Source organism: Symphalangus syndactylus, chromosome 13, assembly GCF_028878055.3.
Source record: "Symphalangus syndactylus isolate Jambi chromosome 13, NHGRI_mSymSyn1-v2.1_pri, whole genome shotgun sequence".
NCBI classification, from domain to species: domain Eukaryota; kingdom Metazoa; phylum Chordata; class Mammalia; order Primates; family Hylobatidae; genus Symphalangus; species Symphalangus syndactylus.
In genome coordinates, this window is record NC_072435.2 from 119,490,561 (window position 1) to 119,508,949 (window position 18,389).

Here is an 18,389-nt window from a genome sequence, read left to right on the forward strand (position 1 = left end):
AGACAGGCTGTTGTTCACTGTGTTGGCCAGGCTGGTCTTGAACTCCTGACCTCAAGTGATCCCCTGGCCTTAGCCTCCCAAAGTGTTGTGATTACAGGCATGAGCCACTGCCCCAGCCTCTTTATTCTCTGTTGTGGCACTGTATTCGTTTTTTTTTTTTTTTTTTTTTTTTGAGACAGGGTTTCACTCTTGTCGCCCAGGCTGGAGTGCAATGGCACGATTTGGGCTCATTGCAACCTCCATCTTCCAGGTTGAAGCGATTCTCCTGCCTCAGCCTCCCAAGTAGCTGGGATTACAGGTGCCCACCAACACCCTCAGCAAATTTTCGTACTTTTAGTAGAGACTGGGTTTCGCCATATTGGCCATACTGGTCTCGAACTCCTGACCTCAGGTGATCCACCCACCTCGGCCTCCCAAAGTGCTAGGATTACAGGCGTGAGCCACTACACCTGGCTGACATGGTATTCTTTTTGTGATAGCAATGTAATTTTTTTTTTTTTTTTTACATAGTCTGTTGTACATAGTAACAAGTTGCTGTAAATGTGAAGCATTCTTTCTCTTTAGCTACTGTTTTTTTTGAGAGACATGAAGGTGCCATCTTTCTCTCAAGGGTATTTTCGAAAGCTTCGCCTATGTGTTTTCTTTCTTTGCGCATGACTCTTGTATTATTTGCAGAGTTAGGGCTTGCTATGCTGGAGGAAACAGGCTCACGCTCCTTTGTTGTGTTTATCTAGGTTACCAACTTGGCAAGCCTGTCCGAGCTCTAAATAGCAACAGGATGAATACTGTCACGACTTTACATCTTTGGCAATCGGGTAATCCGGTTTGGTCATTATGATTAGCCCTTTGGCAAACTGGTGCTAGAAGTATTACCATATTTTGAATCTAATCAAATAGTCAATTATTTTAAAGCCCAGTTGGTTTATTTAGCAGAGAGGTACGTGCTGCTGAATAACAGTGGTGATGGTTTTTCCTGCTTCTACAGCTTTTTAAAAAGGAATGCTAACATTGTTTGCACCTGAAGTGCTGGTTGCTAGTAGAAGAGTTTGAAATGTGAGATTGGCTTGAGTCCCATGTTATTGTTGCCTGTAGCCCAGGATGGTGCTAATTGGAGACATGAAAATAACTTCATTCTGAACTGCAGGAAATCTGTGCTTCAATGGTAATTACGCACATCTGCCAGAGGCAGTGTCACTTCCGAAGAAACCACCGCTCAGGATCTGAGAAGTCTGATAAAGGCACCTTTGTTCAGCTTTGAAAGGATTAGACTAACAGTGATCTCAGTTTTTGAAAACTGGCAACTTTATTTCTACTTACTGTTTTCTGTTTTTCACGAAAAACTGAAGTTAATCTTTACTTTTGTTTAGCAAAAAGTAGCAAGAGGATAATCTTTTTCTTTTATAGCTGGAAGGGGTCTGTGTACATCAGCAACTTTCAAACCCATTTTATTTGGAGAAAATGTACTCTCTGGATGCCTGTTAGAAGTCGGGATTAATGAAAATTGTACTCAGCTCAGGTAAGTGTTTCATTGATGAATTTATTGGCAATGTGAATGGTTTGCCTAGAATTAACTCACTACATGAATATCAAAGACAACATGAATATGAAAAATTAGAGTCAATTAAAATGTGTAAAAATGGGCCGGGCGCGGTGGCTCACGCTTGTAATCCCAGCACTTTGGGAGGCCGAGGCGGGCGGATCACGAGGTCAGGAGATCGAGACCATGGTGAAACCCTGTCTCTACTAAATGTATAAAAAAAAAAAATAAGCCGGGCGCGGTGGCGGGCGCCTGTAGTCCCAGCTACTCGGAGAGGCTGAGGCAGGAGAATGGCGTGAACCCGGGAGGCGGAGCTTGCAGTGAGCCGAGACTGCGCCACTGCACTCCAGCCTGGGCGACAGAGCAAGACTCCGTCTCAAAAAAAAAAAAAAAAAAATGTGTAAAAATGATAATAAATACAGACATGTAATACAATTTAGAGTTGATTCAAACATCAATATGAGGGAAAATAGACCTTTTTCTTTGGACTAGAGCCAGTTCATCCACATTTAAGCAAATTTCATCCACATTTAAATACATTTCTCTGGCAAAGTTTGTTCAGCTCATTGGAACCTTTTTTGTTGTTGTTGTGTGGTTTTTTTTGTTGAGATGAAGTCTCACTTTGTCACCTAGGCTGGAGTGCAGTGGTGCGATCTCGGCTCATTGCAGCTTCTGCCTCTCCGATTCAAGCAATTCTCCTGTCCTAGCCTCCCTAGCAGCTGGGATTACAGGCATGCACCACCACGCCTGGCTGATTTTTTTTTTGTATTTTTAGTAGAGACGGGGTTTCACCATGTTGGTCTCGAACTCCTAACCTCAAGTGACCTTGCCCACCTCGGCCTCCCAAAGTGCTGGGATTATAGGCATGAGCCACCGCACCTGGCCTCACTGGACCCTTATACTCCTAGAGCTATGAAAAAGGCCAGAGCAAAGTATAACTGGGGTGATTAATTTTTTTTTTGAGACAGGGTCTCACTGTGTTTCCCAGGCTGGGGTGCAGTGGTGCAATCATGGCTTACTGCAGCCCCAACCTCCCCAGGCTCAGGTGTTCCTCCACCTGCCTTGGCCTCCTAAAGTGCTGGGATTACAGGCGTGAGCCACTCTGCCGGCCTATATATTCTGTTTTTGTTTTTGTTTTTTGAGACAGAGTTTCACTCTTGTTGCCCAGGCTGGAGTGCAATGGCATAATCTCTGCTCACTGCAGCCTCCGCCTCCCAGGTTCAAGCGATTCTCCTGCCTCAGCCTCCCGAGTAGCTGGGATTACAGGCATGTGCCACCTCGCCTGGCTAATTTTGTATTTTTAGTAGAGACGGGGTTTCTCCATGTTGGTCAGGCTGGTCTTGAACTCCCGACCTCAGGTGATCTGCCCGCCTCAGCCTCCTAAAGTGCTGGGATTACAGGTGTGAGCCACTGTGCCCAGCCTTGGTTTTTTTTTTTTTTTTGACAGTAGCCATCCTAATAGATACTAAGTGGTATCTCATTGTGGTTTTGATTGCATGCATTCTTTTTGGCTTGTTTGTTTTCTGAGACAAGGTCTCACTCCATTACCCAGACTGGAGTGCAGTGGTGTGATCACGGCTCGTTGCAGCCTGACCCTCTCGAGTTCAGGTGATCCTCGCAGTTCAGACCCCTGACTATCTTGGAGTAGAGGTGTGTGCTGTAATGCCTGGCTGATTTTTCATATTTTTTGTAGAGATGGGGTTTCACCATGTTGTTCAGGCTGCTCTGAAACTCCTGGGCTCAAACGATCCTCCTGCCTTGGCCTTCCAAAGTGCTGGGGTTACAAGCATGAACCATTATGCCCGGCCTGCATGCATTCTTACACACATTTTATCTGTTACATATCCCAAGATGTGTAGTTCTTTGGGAAGCAGGAAGAAATGGGGGAAACATTGAGAAGTTAGGGAAAACTGGTACAAATTATTGGCAGCAGCTCCTGATTATAGATTGTGAGACCTGAGTCCATGGGCAGAGTCCCTCTCCTGCAGTTCATAAGATTTGTACCCTTCAATGACAGTACTGGGAAGGAGGGAATGCTACGTTCCAACTCTTAGTCTTCACTTAATTTTATGACTCAAAATTCCAGCTAGATATTTAGGTTACTTTTACTGTTGGATCACTCTGGCCCACGAACTTATCCTGGTAACTTGATGTGTGCTCTACCTCCCTCCTAAGTTTGGTGACAGTCGGCAGAGTTTGTGAACCATGTGATTCCCAACTTAAGTTACTAACATTTTTTTTTTTTTTTTTTTTTTTTTTGAGACAGAGTCTTGCTCTGTCACCTAGGCTGGAGTGCAGTGGTACGATCTCAGCTCACTGTAGCCTTAACCCCACAAGGCTTATGTGCTCCTCCCACCTCAGCCTCCCGAGTAGTTGGGACTATAGGTGCATGCCACCATGCCTGGCTAATTTTTGTATTTTTTTTGTAGAGGCAGAGTTTCGCCCTGTTGCCCAGGCTGGTCTTGAACTCCTAAGCTCAAGCAATCCTCCCACCTCAGGCTCCCAAAGTGTTGGGATTACAGGTGTGAGCCACTGCACCTGGCTAAGTTACTAACATTTTAAGTCTAAAGTAAAAGATTGCTTTTGTTTGTCTCCCCCAGGTGTGTAGGTCCATCCTGGAAAGGCCATCAAACACATCTAGTGCATGGGTGACACCCAGCCAGTTTTTAATGCCAGTTCCTCTGGCAGTTTTTAATTTAGGCACTCAGAAGTGAAACCCGGACATTCACTGGAAATGACTTTAGGACAAGACCTGCTGGCCATGAGCTGAGAAATGTCTTACTCTCTTGCAGGGAGAATGCTGTTGAAAGACTTGATTCATTAATACAAGTGACTCATGTTGCAATGAGAGGCAACTCCGATTATGCTGATCTTAGTGATGGCTGGCTCGAAATAATACGTAAGTCAAACCCGGGTACAATAAAGCCTGTAACTTGGTTGCTATGACTACCAACTGTAGTCGCAGCATTACAGCCCAACCCAGTAGGTCATCTTCCTGAGGCTTGACTGCGGCTTAACTGGACGTTTGCCCAGGGGTTAGCTCTCCAGGCAGGAAACTTGGCATGTCTTTTTCTTCTTATTCACGATGACTTTCTTGGTATTTTTTTTTTTTTTTTTTGAGACAGGGTTTCATTCTGTCACCCAGGCTGGAGTGCAGTGGTACAGTCACAGCTCATTGCAGCCTCATACTCCCAGGCTCAAGGGATCCTCTCGCCTCAGCCTTCCAAGTAGCTGGCACCACAGGTGTGTGCCACCACATCTGGCTAATTTTTTGTATTATTTGTAGAAATGGGTTTCGCCATGTTGCCCAGGCTGGTCATTAACTCCTGGGCTTAAGTGATCTGCCCACCCCAGCCTCTTAAAGTATTGGGATTACAGGCATGAGCCCCTGTGCCTGGCCAACAACCGTCTTTGTGAAAGAAAGTCTAGGCTGGGAGCAGTGGCTGACGCCTATAATCCCAGCGCTTTGGGAGGCCAATGCAAGAGGATTGCTTGAGGCCAGGAGTTTTTGTTTTGTTTTGTTTTGTTTTGTTTTTGAGACGGAGTCTTGCTCTTGTCACCCATGCTGGAGTGGAATGGCACAATCTCGGCTCACTGCAACCTCTGCCTCCTGGGTTCAGGTGATTCTCCTGCCTCAGCCTCCCGAGTAGCTGGGATTACAGGTGCCCACCACCACGCCTGGCTAATTTTTGTATTTTTAAAATAGAGATGGGGTTTCACCATGTTGGCCAGGCTGGTCTTGAACTCCTGACCTTGTGATCCACCTGCCTCAGCCTCCCAAAGTGCTGGGATTATAGGCGTTAGCCACCGTGCCCGGCTGAGGCCAGGAGCTTAAGACCAGCCTGGGCAACATAGTGAGACCTTGTCTCTACGAAAAATTTAAAAAATTAGTCGGATGTGGTGGCATGTCCCTGCAGTCCCAGCTACTTGGGATGCTGAGGAAAGAGGATCGCTGGAGCCTAGGAGTTTGAGGCTACAGTGAGCTCTGATTACACCACCACACTCCAACCTGGATGACAGAGCAAGATCCTGACTCTAAAAATAAAACAAAATAAAATAAAATACATTAAAACAAAGTCCAAGCAAGGTTTGAAGAGTTTTAGTGCACTTCCATTTGCATTGCTGTTTTTGATTGCCAGGAATACAGGCATTTGAGAATTGACTTTGGAATTTATAAAGGTAATTTTGTTAACTTAAAAGAAAATAAAGTGATTGAAAATATTGTGATAGAAGCCAGACACAAAAGACCACGTATTGTATGACTCAATTTATATGCAGTGTCCAGAACGGGCAATGTATAGAGACAGCAGATTAGTGGATGCCGGAGGTGGAGGAGTTGGGAGGAAATGTGGAGAGACTGCCGTGGGTAAAGGATTTCTTCGCAGAGTGATAAAATGTTCTAAAATAGAATCTGCTGATTGTTACACAGCTTTGTGACTATACCAGAAACCATCGAATTGCACACTTTAAGTGGGTGGATTGTATAGTATGTGAACTATATCTCAATAAAGCTGTCAAGAAAGAAAGTAATTAAGGTGCAACGGATTGGCCGGGCTCGGTGGCTCACGCCTGTAATCCCAGCACTTTGGGAGGCCGAGGTGGGTGGATCACGAGGTCAGGAGATCGAGATCATCCTGGCTAACACAGGTGAAACCCCATCTCTACTAAAAATATATAAAAAAAAAAAATTAGCTGGGCGTAGTGGCAGGCGCCTGTAGTCCCAGCTACTCAGGAGGCTGAGGCAGGAGAATGGCGGGAACCCGGGAGGCGGAGCTTGAGCCGAGATTGCGCCACTGCACTCCAGCCTGGGCGACAGAGCGAGACTCCGTCTCACAAAAAAAAAAAAAAAAAAAAAAAAAAGGTGCAACAGATCTAATAATAGCAGGGATCATGGGGATGGGGGCCAGATAGAAAGACTTGACAGCCCAGTGCCTTTGGCCAAAGGTATTTGCAGTATTGAATTGGCAAGTAGATCATACACAAAGGGAAGAAGATGTACCACATGTACATGGAATAAAGGTAAACCAGACTTTAAAGCTTCTTCACCAGGCCCGATTTCACTTCCGAATCCAAAATGTCCTTTGAATCATGGAGATCCAGCTCATTGGGTTATGTTGCAGAGGCCCAAGGTCACAGTGAGTTTTGGCAGAGCTAGAATGAAAACCTGGAATTCCAACCTCTTTCCTCTGTTCCCTGGTAGCAAGTTAGGTAACTTCCCGGTTTCTTGGGGAGTCTTGGGTGTGTAAATACTTTGAATAGAAAGCTTTTTTTATTGAGCTAATTAATGGAATTGCCTTTTGGGACCAGAAAGAGCCCAATGAGTGTGCACATCTGCTTTGCCCCTGCCCTGCTCTCCCTGCAGATGCTGCTCTGCCCCTCTCCTCTGCCTGGTGGGTAGGGATCAGCCCTCTGGATCCTGCCCTCGCCCTTTCCATCCCCTCTGAGGTCAGCTAGGCTCAGTGGGCTGGAATTCACACAACAGCCCATACAGACACACACCTGTATTGTGCCCACTCCTTGTGATTGGGGTCATGGTGATGAGGACCCTCCCTTCCCCCTCTGTGGTCATGGATCATGTGATATGTCTGTGAGCTTGAGGTGCCCCAGACCACTCTCTGACTTGGGTAGGGAGTCCTGTTGGACCCCCACCCCCACGGGGCACTCAGGCTGCTGTTTGCTTATCTAGCTGGTGCTCAAGGCACTGGGCTCAGACCTAGATCCTCATTTGCAAACGGAACCCAGAGGTCGAGCTTGTCAAGCCCTGGGCTCTGCCACCCAGGCCAGCTAGATAGGCTGTGGAATGACCCTGAGGGCTGGAGAAAAGTCAGCACTTGGGAAATAAATGGTAGGGAAAATGTCCAGACGGAGAACCCAGGTTGATGAGGTATGAAATCAGTGTGGTGATGACATTTTGTTGCCTTCAAGGTGAAAGGGGTTAGCTTTTATTTCATGTCTGAGCCAAAAAGCAATCTTGATCCTGGTTAATAAACAGAAGTGGTGTTGACACATGTATAAGGAAATTAGACATAAAACAGTGTTACTGACCTTCGGAATCCCTGAAGGAGCAAAGAACCCCCTTCAGAGGAGCCGTAGAACCTACCCTACTTCCTCTCATTGACCTTGCTGGGTTTTCTCCAAGATAAATGCAAATTCATTTCTCATTCAATTTCATTCTCTTCCAGTTGTATTAATACTATGGTAACACATTAGGAAATTACTTACCTATCTAATACATACTAATTAAAGTTGCTAGTATGGATTTTGTTTTATTATTATTATTTTTTCAATTATTATCATTATTTTTTTTTGAGATGGAGTCTCACTTTGTTGCCCAGGCTGGAGTGCAGTGGCATGATCTCGGCTCACTGCAACCTCCACCTCCCAGGTTCAAGTGATTCTCCTGCCTCAGCCTCCCAAGTAGCTGGGATTACAGGCATGTGCCACCATGCCTGGCCAATTTTTATATTTTTAGTAGAGACAGAGTTTCACTATGTTGGCCAGGCTGGTCTTGAACTCCTGACCTCAGGTCATCCACCCACCTCAGCCTCCCAAGGTGCTGGGATTACAGGCGTGAACCACCATGCCCAACTGATTTTTATTTTTATTTTTTGAGATGAGGTTCTCACTCTTGTCCAGGCTGGAGTGTAGTGGCGCCATGCCATCGTGGCTCACCGCAGCCTCGACTTCCCAGGCTGAAGCAATCCTCTCACCTCAGCCTTCTGGGTAGCTGGTGTGTGCTACAGGTGTGTGCCACCATGCCTGGCTATTTTATTTTTCTCGAGAAGACAGGGTTTTGCCATGTTGCCCAGGCTGGTCCCAAACTCCTGGGCTCAAGCAGTGCTTCTACCTCGACCTCCCAAAGTGCTAGGATTATCGGCATGAGCCACTGTGCCTGGCCTAAAGTTGTTAGTATGGATTTTAAATGTCTTACACAGCTTTTACTAGAACTGTGACTGCATGGAATAACGATGGCATTTTACTGCAATTATATATGTTTCTGTTAAAAGGCTGGGTAGATTTCAGTGGGAGCTTGGAAACTGAATCATGATTTATGGCTTTAATATGTGGGTCAGGGCTTTTGAGTTCTAGTGACTGGCTAACATACAAGGAAACTTTTTTTTTTTTTTGAGACGGAGTCTCACTCTGTCACCAGGCTGCAGTGCAGTGGCGTGATCTTGGCTCACTGCAAGCTCCGCCTCCCAGGTTCACGCCATTCTCCTGCCTCAGCCTCCCAAGTAACTGGGACTACAGGTGAGCGCCACCATGCCCAGCTAATTTTTGTACTTTTAGTAGAGACAGGGTTTCACCATGTTGGCCAGAATGGTCTCGATCTCTTGACCTCGTGATCTGCCCGCCTCGGCCTCCCAAAGTGCTGGGATTACGGTGTGAGCCACTGCGTCCGGCCCATACAAGGAAACATTTTAAACACAATTTTTATTAGTTCCATCCTATGCCTTGTAGACTTTAAGGGATAACACAGTTATGGAATGACAAGTAACTAGAGCCTGTAAGAGACTAAATCCTCATTAATGTGATGCCTGCCTGATAGTATTCCCCATTTTGGTTATTATGACATTGTAGGAAAACTTATCAAATTATTCTTTGAAAAGTGTATAACTTAACATTTCTATAGGTGTAGATGCCCCTGATCCAGGTGCAGACCAGCTGGCTAGCAGTGTGAACGGCATGTGCCTGGATATTCCTGCTCACCTGAGCATCCGCATCCTCATCTCGGATGCTGGCGCAGTGGAAGGGATTACTCAGCAGGAGATACTTGGCGTAGAGACAAGGTATGATCACATCTTGGATCACTGTAGTTTAGAGAGAGTCAGGAAAGTTGAGAGCATTCCGAACAATAGGGAAATGTTTATTTAGAAACTGATTGTTTATTTACAACTTGCAATTATTAGCAAGATGTTTATATGCACATATAGAATATGTATGAACTATGTGTATAATGGAGACTTATTCTCACAAGTATTTATAAAGCCGTGTGTAAGAGAGTCTGCAAGGTATTTTAGGGAGTACAAAGATGAATAAAGGGCTCCTTAGTGCTAAGTATATTTTGAAATCCATGAATGTAACTGATATGCTGATCAGAGAACATTGTCTGTGGTTACAGACTTTGGCAGCAGATAGGTTCAAATCATGGCTGTCCTACTTAGGAGCTGTGTGGCACTGGCCAATTACTTAACCTTTCTGAGCTGTAGTTTCCTCCTCTGTAATATGGTGATAATACCTTTATGTATCAAGCCTCCATCAGTTTTTTTTTTTGAGACAGAGTCTTGCTCCATCTCCAGGCTAGTGTGCAGTGGCAATATCTCAGCTCACTGCAACCTCCGACTCTCTGGTTCAAGCGATTCTCCTGCCTCAGTCTCCCGAGTAGCTGGGATTACAGGCACGTGCCACCACGTCCAGCTACTTTTTGTATTTTTAGTAAAGACAGGGTTTCACCCTTTTGGCCAGGATGGTCTCAATCTCCTGACCTCAGGATCTGCCCGCCTCGGCCTCTCAAAGTGCTGGGATTACAGGCATGAGCCACCACGCCCAGCCTGCCTCCATCAGTTTTAAGTGACAGGCGCCCAGTTCATACTGACTTAAGCAAAAAGGGGAGTTTATTGGTTCAAGTTCACAGTAATCCACATACAGCTAGTTCATGGTTCATGGTTCCAGTGTGGTCAGGGATCTTTTTGTTTTCCTATCTTAGCTCCTCTTCCTTTGGGTTGGCTTCATTCTCAGGGAGGTTCTCCTCAAGAGATGGCAAAGATCAGCACCAGCAATCCAGGCTTATGTCACTGCAGCAAGTCCAGTGGGGAGAAAGCCTCTTTCCTCTTTCTTTTCTTTCTTTCTTTCTTTTTTTTGAGGCGGGGTTTCACTCTTGTTGCCCAGGCTGGAGTGCAGTGGCGCCATCTTGGTTGTTGGCAGCCTTCCCCTCCTGGATTCAAGCGATTATCTTGCCTCAGCCTCCTGAGTAGCTGAGGTTACACGCATGCGGCACCTTGCCTGGCTGATTTTGTATTTTTAGTAGAGATGGGGTTTCTCCATGTTGGTCAGGCTGGTCTTGAACTCCCGACCTGAGGTGATCTGCCCGCCTCAGCCTCCTGAAGTGCTGGGATTACAGGCACGAGCCACTGCGCCCGGCCCCTCCTCTTTGTCAAAATAGATCTAGGCAGACTTTTATTGGTTCAGTTTGGGTCATGTGCTTCTTTCTGAACCAATCCCTCTATGACTGGGACAATGGACAGCTCTTATTGGCTAGGCTTAGGTAATGGGTGCACCTCTGGATTAGAGCCAATCCCTTCTGCTCCACTGAACTGGGAATGGAGAGTGGTGGCTCTGCAATGGAAAATGGGAGTGCAGTTATCACCTCCGCAGTACTCTTTTGAGGATAACATGAGATGGTGTGTTGCAAGCAGGTTATTTCTGTGCCTCGAACGTGGAAAGCCCTCAATAAGTGGCTAGCTGCTGCTTTTATTATTATATTGTTTGAGAAAAACAGGCGATGAACAAAGGTACCTTTGATAGCACCTGTATAAAATGCACTGGCTGGAGAGGAGTGAGACTGACCACAAGACTGGCAGATGTCGCTGGGCCGCAGGCCCATGACGGGTTATTAGGAGTTTCTCTTCTCCTTGGATCTGTCTGTGGAAATGGACAAAGACAATGGACAAATACAAAGAAAAAACAGCACAGGTAGAATGCGAAACTTCTTAGGAGAACCTCAGGTTATATTGTGATTGCATCCGTTACCTGCTGTTCTTGGTGGAATAGAACTGAATGGTGGCTATGCTGACCATGTGATCTTTCCCTCCTAGGTTCTCCTCAGTGAACTGGCAGTACCAGTGTGGGCTCACCTGTGAGCACAAGGCCGACCTTCTCCCTATCAGTGCATCCGTCCAGTTTATTAAAATTCCTGCACAGTTACCCCGCCCCCTGACAAGGTACTCCAGTTGCTCACCTAGTTGACATTAGGAAGCAGAAAAATAGACATTTGAAAATTGGAAGTTTATTCCTTTAATCAAGTTCTGAAACTTCTCACTTGTAGTTTTTGTAACCCTCTAAAATGTTTTCTAGATTCAAGATCAATTATACAGAGTATGACTGCAATAGAAATGAGGTGTGTTGGCCGCAGCTTCTATATCCATGGACTCAGTATTATCAAGGTAGGGTGAAACAGATTTCTATGACCAATTATGTTATGTCAATTAAAAAGAAATTTAAAATGATGTCTAAATGTTACAGAAAGCATAAAACATATAGAAACTTAAAAAAATGTATGGATAATATTGCTACTTGGAAGTGATCACCATTACTGTTTTGGCTTAGTTTATTTCTACCTACACTGTTTTTTTTTTTAGACAGACTCTTGCCCTGACACCCTGGCTGGAGTGCAGTGGCACAATCTCAGCTCACTGCAACCATTGCCTTCTGGGTTTAGACGATTCCTGTGCCTCAGCCTTTGGAGTAGCTGGGATTACAGCACCAACACGCCTGGCTATTTTTGTATTTTTAGTAGAGACAGGGTTTCACCGTGCTGGCCAGGCTGGTCTTGAACTGGCCTCAAGTGATCCACCCTCCTTGGCCTCCCAAAGTGTTAGGATTACAGGAGTGAGCCACCATACCCAGCCTCTACCTACACTGTTATCAAAAGAGTTAAGAAATACTGCTGTTTAATTTTGTCCATTGTTTTTCAGGGGAGCTGCATTCTCAGTGTGTTGCTAAGGGCTTACTGTTGCTGTTGTTCCTCACATTGGCCTTGTTCCTCAGCAACCCCTGGACCAGAATATGCCTATAGTTAGACAACCACCTGGCTTTTTTTTTTTTTGAGATGGAGTTTTGCTCTTGTTGCCCAGGCCGAAGTCATCTTGGCTCACTGCAACCACCTCCTCTTGGGTTCAAGCGATTCTCCTGCCTCAGCCTCTGGAGAACTGGGATTACAGGCATGCACCACCACGCCCGTCTAATTTTGTATCTTTAGTAGAGACAGGGTTCCACCGTATTGGCCAGGCTGCTCTCGAACTGCTGACCTCGTGATCTGCCCATCTTGGCCTCCCAAAGTGCTGAGATTACAGGCATGAGCCACCGCACCCGGCCTTTTTTTTTTTTTTTTTTTTTTTGAGGCAGGGTCTCACTCTGTCACCCAGGCTGGAGTGCAGTGCACAATCTCGGCTCACTGCAGTCTCTGCCTCCCAAGCAATCCTCCCACCTCAGCCTCTAGTGTAGCCGGGACCACAGATGCTCCACCACGCCTAGCTGTATTTTTGGTAAAGACGGGGTTTCGCCATGTTGCCCAGGCAGGTCTGTAACTCCTGAGCTCAGATGATCTGCACACCTCGGCCTCCCAAAGTGCTGGGATCACAGACGTGAGCCACTGCGTCCGGTCCGTCTGACTTCTCAAAGACTTTAGACCTTGACTTCAGTGATTTGTTGTAGTCTTGTATGCTTCTCTATAAAATTTTAATAAATGTCTTATTTTTGTAGAAAATTTTTATTAGTGCCCTGTGACTTTAATTCATATATGTGGCTATCCAATACAGAATGAATATTCTTATCGCTGGCCTGGACTAAGTAAAATGCATGAGAGGAACTCAAGAAATGTTAGAAATTTTAGCTTATCACAAATCAGTTAAAGTCATAGGAGTTTTATTTATACCAGAGAGAATCAGTCTTTTCTTTAGTTTTTAATACATTTGTGTTGATTGATGTTTCCCATATGCCATAGAAAGGATTAAGAAATCCTTAAAAATGCATGTAATACAAAAACACAAAATAATTGATGGGGAAAGATGTGGGGGCTGTGGGAGGAAAATAATAAGAGAAAAGTAAAACAAAACCAGGGGCACACGTAAGCCCTAAAATATATGCCAAAGGTTGCATTTAGCAGAAGCAGACCCCTAATTCATTATTTATTTACTTATTTATTTTTTAGAGACAGGTTCTCCCTCTCTTGCCCAGGCTGGAGTGCAGTGGCACGATCATATCTTACTGTAAACTCAAACACCTGGGTTCAAGTGATTCTCCCCCAAGTAGCTGGGACTACAGGTGTGTGTGCCACCACGCCTGGCTATTTTTTTTTTTTTTTTTAGTAGACGGGGGTCTGGCTATGTTGTCCAGCTTGGCCTCAAACTCCTGGCTTTAGTGATCCTCCCACCTAAGCCTCCCGAAGTGCTGGAATTACCAGCAGGAGCCACCATGCCCAACCAAGACCCCAGTTTACAAAAACCCAAGTATGATTAGCTATAGGAATTATGAAATCTATTCATTAATACAGGAATTACGAAATCTATTCATTAAAAATTAACTGGTTATCAGTGAAGGACAGTTTTTCCTAGCTGAGTCTTGACAAATTTCTCCCATGGGCCCTCACATGGGAACAGTCAACCCCACTCAGTGGGGAGAATGGATTTCTTTTTTTTTTTTGAGACACGGTCTTACTCTGTTACCCAGGCTGGAGAGCTGGAGAGCAGTGGCAAAATTACAGCTCACTGCAGCCTCGACCTCCTGAGCTCAAGTGATCCTCCCATCTTAGCCTGCCACGTAGCTGGGACCACAGGCTTATACCTGGCTAGTTTTTGTACTTTTTTTTTTTTTTTTTCATAGAGAAGGGGGTCTCCCTATGTTACCCAGGCTGGTCTCGAACTCTAAGGCTCAAGTGATCTACCTGCCTCAGCCTCCCAAAGTGCTGGGATTATAGGTATGAGCTGCTGTGCCCAGCCCTGGAATAGATGTTTTAGCCACGGTCCTACAGTGGCCACATGGCACATCACCTGTTAAGTTTTCTTTGTGTGCCAGGTAACTTAGTTGTTGCAGATGGATTTTGTATGTTATTTCAGCCTAATTTTGAAAAATGATTATTTTCCCTTTTATACTTTTTGATCAAATTCCTAGTGCCTGCTGATACCCAGCACCACATAAAATGTGCTGTTTCATCTTCGCTACAGAGTTTCTACCCAGGGGGAATTTCGAATTTTCCTCCAGTCTTAAGTCCATTTTCTTTTTTTTTTTTTTTTTCGAGACGGAGTCTCGCTGTATTGCCCAGGCTGGAGTGCGGTGGCATGATCTTGGCTCACTGCATGCTCCACCTCCCGGGTTCACGCCATTCTCCTGCCTTAGCCTCCTGAGTAGCTGGGACTACAGGCGCCCACCACCGTGCCCAGCTAATTTTTTTGCATTTTTAGTAGAGACGGGGTTGCACCATGTTAGCCAGGATGGTCTCGATCTCCTGACCTCGTGATCCGCCCGCCTCGGCCTCCCAAAGTGCTGGGATTACAGGCGTGAGCCACTGCGCCTGGCCTGAGTCCATTTTCAAATAGGGGGATGAGCTAGTCATTGCAGAGGTCATAAGTTTCTGCATGATGGAAATACTGTGAATTTCAGCATCTGTACTGTGGTGGTGGTGGGCCTTTACCCACCCCCTCTAGGGCTGACTCAGGAATCTAGGTCAGTACTGGACTGATGGAGCTGGGGTCTGAGTCAATTATGGTTTGAACTTCAGCCATTTGAATTTACCTTCACAGTTCTTACTGTATCTTTTTGTTGTTGTTGCTGTTTCTTTTGAAACAGAGTGTCACTCTGTCTCCCAGGCTGGAGTCCAGGGGTGCCATCTCGGCTCACTGCAAGCTCCACCTCCCAGGTTCAAGCAATTTTCTTGCCCCAGCCTCCTGAGTAGCTGGGACTACAGGTGGCCCCCACCACACCTAGCTAATTTTTGTATATTTTTAGTAGAGACGGGGTTTTGCCATGTTGGCCAGGCTGGTCTCGAACTCCTGACCTCAAGTGATCCACCTGCCTCAGCCTCCCAAAGTGCTGGGATTACAGGAGCGAGCCAGGGCGCCCAGCCTAGTGCAACTAGCTTTGGATTTCAGGTATTTATGGAAAATAAATTTAAAACTTCTAAATCACAGGTAATTTAGCCTGATTTTGTGGGCTTTGTGAGGAGGCCTTTTGTACTTAAGGAAAAAACTCAGTTTGGCAGTAGAATGGGATCTGGGGTGTCTATGGTTTTAACTTTTCTAAGTTTATACATTTATGTGTGCATTCATGAACTATTTATTGAGTGGCTACTATGTGCTGGGGCTTGGAGATACCGCAGTGGCAGAAAGAATGTCCCCACCTTGGTGGAGCTTCCATTCTAGCAGGGAAGACTGGCACTAACACACAGACAAGATAATTTCAGATGGTGGCAGGTGCAGTGAAGGAAATAGAACAAGGATGTGACTCCAAAGTAGAGGGGCCAGAGACAGTCTCAAGGGAGGGGATATGTAAGCAGAGACTCGACTGGGACAGCGGTGAGATTGCGGCCTGGTGGGGGGCGGGGGCCCTGCTTCCCGGTCAGTGTGGGGAACACACACTGGGTGCTGTGTGATCCATCGACAGGACAAGCCTGGAGCTGGCAAATCTATCGAGACAAAATTGTCCTGTGGTGGCCAGGCCGGGCGGGAAGGGGAGACTGCAACTGAGCAGGAGGAGTCTTGCGAGGTCGGTGGGAAATGTTTGAAAACTGGATTGGGATGCTGGCTGCACACTCCAACTTCACAAAGAAGCCCAGGATCCCTCTGGGTGGCGGCTCACGCCTGTAATCCTAGCACTTTGGGAGGCCAAGGCGGGAGGATCGCTTGAGTTCAGGAGTTCGAGACCAGCCTGGCCAACATGATGAAATCCCTTCTCCACAAACATTTTTAAAACAAATTAGCCGGGTGTGATGGCGCGCGTCTGTAATCCCAGCTCCTCCAGAGGCTGAGGTGGGAGGATCGCTTGAGCTCAGGAGGTCAAGGTTGCAGCCAGCGCAGCTCGTGCCACTGCACTCCTCCCTGGGCCACAGAGGGAAACCCTATCCATAACAAAGCAGCAGCAGGGCCGGGCGCAGTGGCTCACGCCTGTAATCCCAGCACTGGGGAGGCCGAGGCAGGCGGATCACCTGAGGTCTGGAGTTTGAGACCAGCCTGGCCAACATGGTGAAACCCCGTCTCTATTAAAAATACAAAAAAATTAGCTGGACGCGGTGGCGCGCGCCTGTAGTCACGGCTACTTGAGAGTCTGAGGCTGGAGAATCGCTTGAACCTGGGAGACGGAGGTTGCAGTGAGCCGAGATCGCGCTACTGCACTCCAGCCTGTGGGACTGGGCGAGATTCCGTCTCTCTCTCTCTCTCTCTCACACACACACACACACACACACACACACACACACACACACACACACACGAGATTCCGTCTCTCTCACACACACACACACGCAGCAGCACAGGGTCGTGCACTAGGAACGGGTGAGCTTCGCGGCGTGCACACTCGGCGAGACTCCTCCAGGAAAGCCGGGGAGCCGCGCGGGCTGCAGCTCTGCGTCCGGTCTGGCGGAGCGCCAGCTGCCGTGGTCGTACCCGCCGTGGTCGCATCCGCCGGGTTCGCGCTGGTTGGCCCTGCCGGAACGGCGTGCGGCGGCAACCTCGGGCTTCTATTGGTCGGCCGGCGGGGGGGCGGGACGCGGGGGCGGAACCGGAACCGGCGGTAGCTTGGGGGCGGGACCTCGCGGACTGCTGTGGCGGCAGCTGGAGCGGCGACCGCGGTGGCAGAACCGGGGGCGGCCGCTGCAGCCTGGAGTCCCATGGTGCGGGGCCGCGGCCAGGCCACAGGAAGAGCTCGAGGCCCGGGCCGCACCGGCTGAGTGTGCGGGCCCGCGCGGCTTGGAGCCGCCGCCGCCCGTCGAGCCCCTCCGGGCTCGGGTCGGCCCGCCATGGGGTCCCTGTTCCGGAGCGAGACCATGTGCCTGGCGCAGCTCTTCCTGCAGTCGGGCACGGCCTACGAGTGCCTCAGCGCCCTGGGCGAGAAGGGCCTGGTCCAGTTTCGAGACGTGAGTGTCGCCCGGGAGACGCGGGCCGCACCTGCTCTCCTGGCGCTCCCCATCCCTCGCATCGCTGGGGCCCTCCCGCGGGGAGCACCGAGGAATTGCGCGCCCCGTCCCCATTGCCCAGACCGGGAAGATGACGCCCCAGCTCAGCGGCCAAAGCTTCCCGGAGCTCGGGGCTGACTCCAGGGTCGCTAGCTGTCTGTGTGGTCGGCGGCTGCTCTGCCCCAGTTAGTTAGGATCGCCCCTGTGTGGTCTTCATCAGCTCGGGGCACCGAGCTCAGCGGGAGAACAAATCCCACAAAGGCATCTTGGAGTCCTTTTGGAACTTACGGGGGTTAGGGGGGCGCATTAACCAAATAAATACGTCAACCAGAAAAGGTTTGCCATAAAGAAAAAACGGGGTGGTGTGAAGGTGATTCGGGTGGGAGGTGAGTTTGAAGGGATAGTCAAGGAAGCCTCCCGGAGAAGGTGATATTTCAGCTGAGACCCAAATAGAAAGGAGCCAGCCGTGGGGAAGATCTGGGGAGAGGGTCCTTGTTGGAGGGAACAGGAAGAGCCCAGACAGAGCCTGAAATGGGAAGGAACTGGATGTCATCTCCTTGAGGAGAGGGATTTTTGTCTGTTTTGGTCACTGATGCGTAATGCTGTACATACCACTGTGTATAAGGACTTAAGAACTCAGTCATTTGTCGAGTGGAAGCTGTCTCCCCAACAAGTAATAATAAACATTTGTTTGTCCATTTACTTGTTTATTGTTTGTCTCCACCAAGGACTGTCAACCTCTGAGACTAAGGACCTTAACGCAGTCCTTGGCAGTCATTGGCATCGATAGGCATTTGTTGAATGAACAGACAAGCTTTTCTTGACTGCCCGCTATGTTCAGGCACTGTTTTTGGTGCTGGGGACTCGGTGGTGAGCAAGGCAGACACAGTCCCTGTGTCCCTGGAGCTCCCAGTGTGGGAGGAGACAGATTAAACACACTCTGATTATGAGCTGTGATAAGTGCTAAGA

At 47.7% G+C, this 18,389-nt stretch overlaps 2 protein-coding genes across 11 annotated transcripts in view; both read left to right on the plus strand.

The window, feature by feature from the left end:
* TCTN2 (tectonic family member 2) overlaps nt 1-13,022 on the plus strand; it is a 39,641-nt gene extending 26,619 nt beyond the window's left edge. For 5 of the 9 annotated variants that reach the window (XM_055237985.2, XM_055237988.2, XM_055237986.2 and 2 more), the window contains 7 exons: nt 735-815; nt 1,405-1,516; nt 4,330-4,436; nt 9,171-9,327; nt 11,353-11,478; nt 11,612-11,700; nt 12,232-13,022. In XM_055237985.2, the coding sequence (XP_055093960.1) occupies nt 735-815; nt 1,405-1,516; nt 4,330-4,436; nt 9,171-9,327; nt 11,353-11,478; nt 11,612-11,700; nt 12,232-12,332 (773 nt within the window). In that variant the 3' untranslated portion in view covers nt 12,333-13,022. Of the gene's footprint in view, nt 1-734; nt 816-1,404; nt 1,517-4,329; nt 4,437-4,662; nt 8,789-9,170; nt 9,328-11,352; nt 11,479-11,611; nt 11,701-11,895 lie in introns of those variants that run through there. The other 4 variants (XM_063614678.1, XM_063614682.1, XM_063614679.1 and 1 more) reach the window with 2 other exon arrangements.
* A 3,988-nt stretch (nt 13,023-17,010) lies between these two features.
* ATP6V0A2 (ATPase H+ transporting V0 subunit a2) overlaps nt 17,011-18,389 on the plus strand; it is a 50,032-nt gene continuing 48,653 nt past the window's right edge. Inside the window, exon 1 of one of the 2 annotated variants that reach the window (XM_055237975.2) lies at nt 17,011-17,381. In XM_055237975.2, coding sequence (XP_055093950.1) covers nt 17,265-17,381 — 117 coding nt within the window. In that variant the 5' untranslated portion in view covers nt 17,011-17,264. The remainder of the gene's footprint in view (nt 17,382-18,389) is intronic. The other variant, XM_055237976.2, reaches the window with a different exon arrangement.